The sequence below is a fragment of the Aulostomus chinensis genome, chromosome 15 (genome assembly GCF_037954235.1).
Source record: "Aulostomus chinensis isolate RoL2024-O1b breed Wild chromosome 15, RoL_Achi_v1.0, whole genome shotgun sequence".
Lineage (NCBI taxonomy): Eukaryota > Metazoa > Chordata > Actinopteri > Syngnathiformes > Aulostomidae > Aulostomus > Aulostomus chinensis.
This window is the reverse complement of record NC_141334.1, coordinates 4,167,501-4,177,324: the sequence shown is the minus strand read 5'-3', so window position 1 is coordinate 4,177,324 and position 9,824 is coordinate 4,167,501. Positions and strand designations below refer to the sequence as shown.

The 9,824-nt window shown below is 44.1% G+C and overlaps 1 protein-coding gene across 1 annotated transcript; it reads right to left on the bottom strand.

The window, feature by feature from the left end:
* Positions 1 to 1,431: 1,431 nt before the first annotated feature.
* On the bottom strand, positions 1,432 to 7,909 carry LOC147248367 (rho GTPase-activating protein 24). The gene is made up of 9 exons (XM_086226568.1): positions 7,781 to 7,909; positions 6,825 to 6,938; positions 5,947 to 6,154; positions 5,212 to 5,344; positions 4,659 to 4,732; positions 4,318 to 4,439; positions 3,923 to 4,160; positions 2,682 to 3,629; positions 1,432 to 2,535 (listed from the first exon to the last, which is right to left on the bottom strand). The coding sequence occupies exons 1-9, from the start codon at positions 7,830 to 7,832 to the stop codon at positions 2,289 to 2,291; spliced, it is 2,136 nt and encodes a 711-aa protein (XP_086082694.1). The 5' UTR covers positions 7,833 to 7,909; the 3' UTR covers positions 1,432 to 2,288.
* Between the last annotated feature and the right edge of the window lie 1,915 nt (positions 7,910 to 9,824).

The window sequence follows — 9,824 nt, the reverse complement described above, 5'->3', positions numbered from 1 at the left end:
GGGTTGCACGATGCTGGGTTTTTGCCGATATTTGATGACAGATTTCGGGTGTTTGATGGTATCGACGTGATCTTTATAAAAACGACTATGTTATTTAGTGTACATATGATGGATCCTTTGTTCATTTGTGTGTGTGAAGAAATGTAAAAACATCAGAATTACAAGCAACTCACTCTGACCTGTTGCTGTGTTTTCTGAAAAGATTCTGTCAGAATAGAAAGACTTAAATCATGAAGAAGAAGAAGAAGGGGGGGTACTTTCTTCTTCGTGTGAGCAGCCAGTTTTGTCTTTGTTTACAGTTATGAAGGATTCCTGCTTTAGCACCTCTGAGCAAAGCCTTACGGGAACAGAAAAGGACTGACAGCATCGTTCGGTTTTAGAAACCACTTTTGATTGCTCTGTCTGTGGTGTAGAACAGCTCCTTTTCTCAGTGAAACTTTAAATTTTTTTTTTTTTTTTAATGTTGATGTGTACGGACCTTAACGAGCACCATTATATGTCAGTTAAATGAGATGTAGCACCTGGCTGATTATTATTACCATTATTGCTGTTATTATTGCACTTGTTAAATGGGAGAAGTCTTTTAGCTGATGATGGATTCCACCTTAAATGTGACACGCCAGTGGGAAGTAGTGTCTGTCAGTGAATGAAAACTTCACTTCAAAAATAAATCCATAAGTAATCCCGCAGTGCTGCCGATCAGGTCAAGAATCAGCTGCTTTTCACGCTGTGTAAATCTGCTCGCTACGGTGGCTCCGAGACGTCAACACATGCGCATAAATCAGCATGTTTTCTTCAGCTGCAGCAGGTTGAGTTCTCTGGGCCACTGCAGGACACAGCGGAGGACATTAGGCAACTGTTTGAGGTTTCACAGTTTGTGTTCGTACGTGCTCAGTGTTTCTAGTGTGACGCTGTTCCTTTAAATCTCTCCCTGACGGAAGCCTGGCGCCTGAATCGCCTACACGTGGATGTATCATGTTTCTGATTTCTGTTCCAACTTCTTTATCCAGTTGATGATTTGAAGTCCTTTTGCTCTGTCGACAGTTTGGATTTTCTTTGCCAAAACTGAATTTGAGAATAAATCACAAAAGAAGTCAGTTTGTCCTCCTCTTTTTTTGTTGTTGTTGTTGTAGTTGTTAGTTTTTCTTGTTAGCAGTAATGCAGAGCTCTGGGGTGTCTTTAGAGAGGAGAAATACATTCACCCCTCATGATAGGCTGTTACCAAATAGATGAATGTCTGGCCACAGGATAATAAGGTATCTTGTCCCCACACTTTCTTGTAATTGTTGCAGTTTTATCTCGCAGCCACAAAGTCTTTCCTCTCTTTCTCTCGCTCTTGGATATTTGAAGCAACTGTAAAAGGACTTGGAGAACAACATCGATTCACCCCACGCTGAAATGATGCACTGATTAGCTTCTCTTTCTGCAGATTATTTATTTTTCAGGTAAAAGTGTTCTATTATAAAATCATATTCATGCAGAGTGAATCGAACAAGGCCTCTGGTATCTTTGAGTTTTTGAGATGGCGTAAAAACACACAGAGTGCAGTTGAAGTCGGAGTTATTACCCTCGAGTGTGTCTATTTCCTACAAACCAAGTTCTCTTGTGTCCTCTTTTGGTTCAGGAAAAGAGGGACAGGGTTTACGGGCGATCCTCAACAGGATGTGTTTCTGAGTTTGCTCCACGCCCAAAAAGCTGTAGGTGACACTGCATAAAAGTGATTTTTTCAACCAAAAAATTGTTTTTTTTGTTTTTTCCCTTTAAAATACAAACAGCCGTCTTCAGCTCATGAAGAGGTTGTTTTTCCTTTTCTTCCATAATTACTTTGTGACTCCAGACATCAGAAGAAGTCAGTCACGTGTGTTTAGCTCAATGCGAATGACAACGAGTGACTTAACAGTTAACAACAGCCCAAAATTGTCTGCTACAAACTCTCAAACCCGCGTTTGGAATAATCTACATCTTCTTCATCCTGCCTTGAACTCAGTAATCCACCAACATTTTGATTTGAGCTCCCAAAAAAAAAAATTAAATTGTTAAACTTCCAGCTGGTGCGCTCAGTTGAACCAAAAATAAAATAAGAAAAATGAAGATAAAAGTTTAAAATAACGGTGGTATTGATTCAAAGTCGTGTCTCCCAGCGCTACTATGCGCCCAAGTTCTAACCAAATTAGAAACCAACAAACTAAATCTCTGTCACAGCTCGCAATAGCGCGCCATTCTTCTCTTTCAACAACCTGTCTCTTCCTCTATTAAGTACACAGACAAATATTTGTTTCTTTTCTCCTTCAGAGACTCTGTAAGATTCGATCTCTCGTTCCTCCGCCTCCTTCTCTTTTCCTGATCTCGCCGTACATCTGGAAGAACAGCTCCATCTCCCTCTGCAGCGTGGTGTTTCGGCGGTCTGCATTGACTTTGGCTCGCTCCATGTTGCGGATCTTGATCTCAGCGACGCTTTGGCTTCGCTTCTGCTGCTCCAGACTGACCCGCAGTACCGCAACCTGCCGCTCGAGGACGTCGTTGCAGCGCTCCAACCTGTAGAACACACGCGTTCCACAGTGCGCGGGCGTCTAGCAGTTATTGTTAATACTAATAATTCATATTCTGCACTGAGGTGAACGATATGTGTGCGGATGGATAATGTTTTTGTGGTGCAGACTATTCATAAGGAGGAGTCTCACCTGTGTATCCGTGCCTGGTACTCTGCCCTTTGCTGGGCCATCTGCTTCTGCAGCTCAGCCAGGAGGGAGTGAGCATCCTGAGGTTGAGACCGAGGCTCAGCCCCCTGCAGGTCTGGAGGACCTGAGGGGAGGAACACCTCTGAGCTGCCTGTACTGAGGGGGCTGGTACTGAGTAGAGAACAGGAGGCAGGGGAGGTGGCGTGGGGGATTATTTCATCATCATCTTCACCTTCATCTTCGTCATCATTGTCATCATCTCCATGATCGTCATTATCGCTGTTTTCACCCCCCGCCGCCTGGCTTGAAGGCAACCTTTTTGATGTCTTTGGTGACATGTTAGAACTATCCCCACCCACATCATCACCGCCCTTTTCCAGTGGTAGAAACTCACAGGAGGACCATGATGAGGAGGAGTCCACAGTCTGCCAGACCTTTTTGAGTTCATCGCCAGGTTCTGTATGGCTTCCTGCAACATTGGTTTCAAAATGACCACCAGTGACGTCCTCCATCCTTTCACATAGAGACTCTCTGTCCAGGTTGTCATAAGCAGACGGGGTGCTGTCTTCCTGAGCCTCGCTGCTTCCCCCGCTGGCTGCGTCTGGAACTGCTCCCTGTTCTTCTGCAGCAACTGCACCACCGGAACTCCATAAATGACTGCCGCCTGCCTCTCCAAGGCCTGGCCAGGCCTTTCCCCAGCCCGTGAGCACTGGTCTTGACTCTGACCATGGGCCCTGCTGGCTGGTTGCTGAGGTTTGACCATATGCAGAGGATCCATGGCCAGCATGATGCTGTAGGTAATCTACATTGTGTCTGTCAGAGTGATGGCGAAGGGGCTGACTGGTGGTGGGTAGAGGGTAGAAGCAGTTCTCTGGGTGGGAGGAGGTGTAACGATGGCCCAGAAGTCTCTTCTGGCTGGACTCTGATTTGGCAGCAACAGAGGAAACACAGCTATAGGAAGTGAGGAAAGGCAGGTTGGACTGTTAGACGACCAGTCATAACAATCATAGGTCACTAAAAGATTTATCAATATAAAGGTATACCATGGATGGAGGGATGTACTAAGAACTGGGGGTCCAGTTTAGATTAAGTGGCACAGACATGGCTAACAGGTGAGCAAGTAAAGCTCAGAGAAATCCAGACTTTTGTTTCAGCATAAAGCCTTAGAGCGATTCTGGAGGCAAGCAGAGCACCCAGGTATCAATGTGTCAGTGGTTACTGTATTAAACGCTGGTCTGAAGTACCTGGCCAGGTTGCATCCCTCTGCAGCGATCAGATCTGGGTCCTGGGAGCGCTCCGTGATAAGAGGCAGAGACATCTGACGGAGGCAGGGAGACGGTTGGAGATGAGACTGCCTCAGAGCACTGGGTGATGCATGCAGACCCCCATGAGGATGGGCAGAGATTGATGGGCGGACTCTGGAGAACAGAGACTCGTGCTCTTTGATCAGCTCCAACATCAACAGCTGGACCAGGGCTGCACCTAGAACACAGGTTCTGTAATAACCCTTTAGATTCTTCCAGGTTCTTCTCACACACCCCAAACATTAACATGTCACCTAGAAAAGTGGATTAAAATGCTGACTTCATACTAGTATATCATTTCTCATTATATATAGAATGTGGGGCTGTTTTTCTACCTCCCATGATGCTTTGCGGGTCCTCTGCTTTGGCTCTGAGAATGTTTGGCCCAAACACAGTGGCCAGGTTCTGACAGCTCATCTTGTTCCCGCTGGAGTATCTTTGGACTTCATTTAAAAACCTGAACGAATATAAGGAGCTATTTTACAAACCTTTAAGCAAAAAAACAAAACAAAAACAAAACAGCACAGCAGTGTTTGTACAGCACCATTCTCTACTTTTAAAGATTTTCACCAGCAACCCTTGTGTCTCACTGGGGTTCTCTGACATGAAAATACTATCTTGTATGAAGTTATGATTGGTTGGTTTAACAACAGTGGAGGGCCATGGAGGGTCTTACTGGCAGATGAAGTTGAGCAGGTTGAAATTGGCAACTGGCAACTCATGAAGAAGATCCCGCAACTCTGTCAAACCCTGAGACGGCAAGAAGAGAGAGCCGATGAAAGGGTGAAAGGTTGAGGAACACGGTGGTGAAGGAAGCAAGGGGAAGAGGCGCCATCCTTTTATGTAAAAGCTAGTTTTAAAACTTAAAAATTATAAATTCAAATCTTGTAAGCAAAAATTTAGCCTTGTACATCAAATATATCATGTATATCAAATTGATATTCGTAGCTAATGCCTCATTTCCACACACATATGACTGGAGTCCACCATTTTCATGTATAATATAAAGAGGCAGCACACTTGAGAGATGCAGAAATAGCAGTAGCCTGTTAGCTCACTGGTAGCCTTGAAGCTAGTTAATGATAGTATGGTCTATCTGAAATCCCTCAAACCTCAAATATATTTTGCACTGTAAATATTGAAAATATTTATTGACAGATATCAAATATGTTTTAAAAAAGTAGTCTGTGGGGTAACAAAGTCATTGCGTGATATCAGTGCGTAGTCACCAGCATGCGGTCACTGGACAGCTTTTGACCACAGAACAGGAAGTCCTGGTAGTGACTGTAAGGAACCAGAGGCTCCGGCAGCTGCCGCAAGTAGAGCTTCAGCAATGACGCCACCGTGTGGATGTCTGTGCTACTGCAGGCAAAACACAAATTATTTACCTTTAAATAATACAAATACAGCCCCAATACAAATTTGTGAGCATCTTATTTTATACCCAACAAACACACAGAAACTAAAGTAATTACTCCACAATTTGCGCACCAAAACAGCAACAACAACAAAACAGAAGGTCTGCAAATCTTGGACCACTACTTCCTGTTAATCCAAAGTTGTTGTCGTTGCCAGATTTTCATCATTGGCAGATTTACTCTGGCTCCTCCTGCACATGTGCTTGGGTTTCCACCATTTTGGACCACTTAGTGCAGCATTTAAAGTACACATGGCAACATGTGATGTTTGAGTGACAGATGAAGTCATGTTTGTTTGTTTTTTTTTTTAAATTTTGCCCTGAAGTCGTCTTTAACAACTAGCGCATCTCACATTAATGGGATGAATGGGCACTGTCTGGATGGAACTACGACATCTATTGGTGTTGCCGTACATAGCGGCCCATAAGATTTGCTTGTGTATGTGCAAAGAGGAGCCAGTCTCCCAGCGATCCAGTCATTAGCACACAACTTGAACATTCCCTCTCTCTTTTCTGGTTCACTCGGGTCATGGGTGGCCAGCTGTACCTGTCGAAGGAGGGCCTCTCCCCGGCATCGAAAGCCTCCTGTAGCTCTTTGACAAGACTGGCCTGTCCTGGCTGGCGAAATAGGCCGACCTCATGCAGGCCACGCTCTCGTATGAAGGTCACACACTGCTCCACCACTAGGGGAACCAAACGCACGCCATAACGCCGCTCATAAAGCACCGTTTCCTCCAGACGCTGCCCAAAGACACCTGCAAGGGAGGGACGCTTTAATGAAGATAGCATCCACCCCAACCCTGAACAAATTAAATAAATGCTGACACTACATAACCCTGTCTCACTATATAATGATGAGAGCCTGAGCCTGGCAGAGGCAACAACAAGCTCTTCTAGTGGACAGACTTTGACAGGGACAGCTGCCCCAGAGGATGTGGTCACAAGTCTCTCAATATCAGAGCGATTTAAGTCATTTTGGCTCCAATTAACCATTTTGATTCAAACCCAGAAGAAAATCGGGCCCTGATGAAAAAATATCAGTATCCTTGAACTTTGTGAGTGTAATTACAGTAAAATGTGGTCCAGGAGATGAACCCTGTAGCAGGAACTGTGCTTTGATGATAAGAACTTTTTTGAAGTATGTTGTGGAACCCATGAGGACAACAGTTCCTGTTTACCCGCGGGCTGGTGTGACCAAAAGTGGGGAGAGAAGAGGACAAAAGAGGTCTAGAATAGTGGACAGATATACAGTACAACCCTCACATATTATTGCAGTGTTGCTAACTTGCTACCAAGCAGTTGGCCTCCTTTCGTGAACACATTAGCATTCTTTAGGATGCTGGTGTGAATTGTGATGATTCAGGGAAAAGACAGAACTGCGTACACATGCTTTAGGGCAAGCCTGTACAAAATGTGTGTGTGTACCTGTGAAAGGGATCCAGACTCCCTTGTTGAGGCTTTTCAGCCACTCGTCCCCCTGACCGGCGCTATTAGAAAGGAAGAAATACGAGCCCGGACTGGCCAACACGTCTCTGTTCCCTGCAGACACACAGACACGGCTGCTTTTAAGTGTTTTTTGGGAGAGGGTCCAAGTTAAGTCCTGGGTCTTTATAACCGAGCCAAAATGCAAATCAAGATGAAAATCCATCAAGCTGTGATTTTCAAGACCTGAATCAAGTCTTTTTAATTTATTTGACCATTATAAAAGGATTATTTGACAGAGGGGAGAATGATGTTTTAGACAAGGCAAACGGGGTTCCACATAACAGGTTATTCTTTGGGCTCATGTCCCATTTATTCATTTACTGACACTCTTACTGTTCCCAACAAAAGATGCACTTTCATAATCAAGTTATTGAAAAAATGCATTTATATTATTTTCCACTTCCAATGAGTGAATTTTGTGAACTAACATCAGATCTGATCATGATTAGGATGTTTTTTTGTCCTGATGCCACTCGGGAGGGCGAAGGGGATGGTGATTTTCAACACACGCACGCACACACACACCCGAAATTTGTTAATCCATTAACATACTTTTCTCTCCTCCCATCATGCTACATTGTTTCATCTCTTCAAAGTCACATCAAGCACACATGCACATTCATGTACAGAGCATGCACACACACACACACACACACACACACACACATACACACACACACACACACACACACACAATCATAGAGAACATGAGTCAGCATGCAATAGATATCACTCAAGGTCAACACACATAGACATGCACTCACATACACAGCTAGTGTTCTGGAGGGATTAAGAACTTTGTGTGTGTGTGTTTGTGTGTGTGTGTGTGTGTGTGTGCGTGCGTGCGTGCACGCATGCTTGTGTGCTTGTGTGTGCGCAGCGTGGGTGCATGTCACCTTTGCGGCCTGTACTGTCATGTTTCCAGGACTTGAAGCAGCTGAGTCCCATGCTGCAGCTATCCCGCTCTGCTCCGGGTTGCTGGGGTAACACTTGTAGATGCTTAGTAAAAATCAATTAGAAAAAATACTGAGAAGGTTTCTTGCAGGCTTGTGAAAATTTAGAGGGCGAGGCAGCAACGGTGAACACAAACTGCATCCCTTTGTGTTGTCATGCATCAGTTAATCCAGACGGAGGAGAGTAAACACGTGTTTAGAAGGTGCTGATAGACATGGATGATGATCCTGAGGAAGAGAGTCCGTCGCTGGAAGTCCTTCAATGTAGATGTTCCATTTGAATATTTGCACTCAAGGAATGGATTCAGGTGAATACAGTAAGTTGAGATATAGGGCTGTAGATGAAAAATGTATCATTCTTATGCTTAGAAACTAATCTCGTTCGTTTTCCGACTGACCTCATTACCTCCAGTTGCTAACAGCTAATCTTACACTGTCCACAGTACGCATGGGCCTCACTCTACTCTATCGCTCTCTACGTTTCCTCCATAAACATCCCGGACAGTATTGTTTAACCGATGCTGAGTAACTTCTTGTTCTTGAATGCAGCGCTACGAGCTAACAAAAGATTCTTGCACACTCGGCTTAAATTGAATAGTGCAGCAGACGGTACTGTTGTCCTTGGTCACAGGTCAGTGTTCCATCAAAATTGTCTTTAAACTTTTAGTTTAAGTTAAAATGATGCTTATGTTTTTATAAATCCACTGGTAGTAGAAGCTGAAATGTTACATCCAGGTGGAAAAAGCACTTCTAAAAGGGATTCTTGGAATATTTACTCAGAATAGACATTTCTGGAAGATATCAAGGAGGAGAAAAAGGGGTCCGTAAAGATATTTCAAGTTTCAAAAGTTAAGTTGAGGTTCTTTGTTGTTGTTCAACCCTGTAGAGGGGACTTGGTTTCTAAGCTGTTCTAAACAGAAAAACATACAACTGTGTTCTACCATTACAAAGATCCTGGATCTGGGGCCTTCCAGTGGGGTTTTAACAAAGGGAGCATCTGGTGGCTTCATTGAGGAGAGCTCTTTGGATCCAAGGTTTCAGGAGAGGATCCTGGGCGATGTTAGGAAGTGGAAATCCACTGTAAAGAGAGGTTCTTCCTGGAGAGTATAGAACCACATGGATCTGTCTTGAAGAGAGACTGAAAGGCAATGAAACTATTCCATTTGGACTTATCATTTAAAGCGTCCATTGCCGTTGAGTTGTCAAAAAACTAGATTTTCTTGATTAAAACACATATTTTCCAACACACATTATTCCAAGCTCCCTCTGCAGCCAGTAAAAACAAATGTTGCATAGGTTTTTGAATAATTCCTGACAGAAAATTAAAAAGGTTACTAAACCTTCGATCGAGTGGTTACAGCATACGTGATGTGACATTCGGGAAGCAAAAAAGCAAATTTAATCTGCAAAATTTTCTTCATTTCTCACTGGAGAATCACCTTCATACAGGATGCTCTGCTTCCTCTTCGTGATAAACCAGATTATTCAGGTTCAACTCTTCCATGTTGGAACTGTCTTCATTCGGACAGTTTAAACCCTTGAACTCTCTTCATCACTCCGCTGTGAAGCACCAGACGTCTGACTGCTTGTCTTCTGAGTATTTAGTCTCTCTGATGGGAGACCAGCTTTATTCCTTCCTTGTCTCTCTATTTCCCTCAACAGCCAACAAAAACCTAAAACCATTCTATGGCCAGTGAGTCAAACTCCGAGAGGAAATGGATCCCTCCTGCATCCTCCTTCCTTCCTTGTCTCCTTCACTATGTTCTTTGCTTTATTAGCAGCTTAACGGGATGTCCTGCTCCGTCCTGCGTCCAGAACATAATCTACGCCTCTAAATGTCCACATCTTCATCATCCCAGTCTCTCTCCTCCTCCGTCCCCTTCCTGTCTGTTGCTCCCGTTGTCCCTCTCTTTGTCCCCGTCTAGCCTGTCCTTCCTTCTCCCCCTGTTCCCACTATCCTCACTCTCTCTCTCTCTGCTTTTCTCTC

Excerpts from the sequence above, each read along its gene's own strand:
- LOC147248367 (XM_086226568.1), bottom strand. The coding sequence starts at position 7,832 with ATGGGACTCAGCTGCTTCAAGTCCTGGAAACATGACAGTACAGGCCGC. Across the intron at positions 5,345-5,946 it reads GAGAGGCCCTCCTTCGACAG|TAGCACAGACATCCACACGG; the intron begins GTACAGCTGGCC and ends TTTTGCCTGCAG. Across the intron at positions 4,440-4,658 it reads CTGCTCAACTTCATCTGCCA|GTTTTTAAATGAAGTCCAAA; the intron begins GTAAGACCCTCC and ends ATATTCGTTCAG.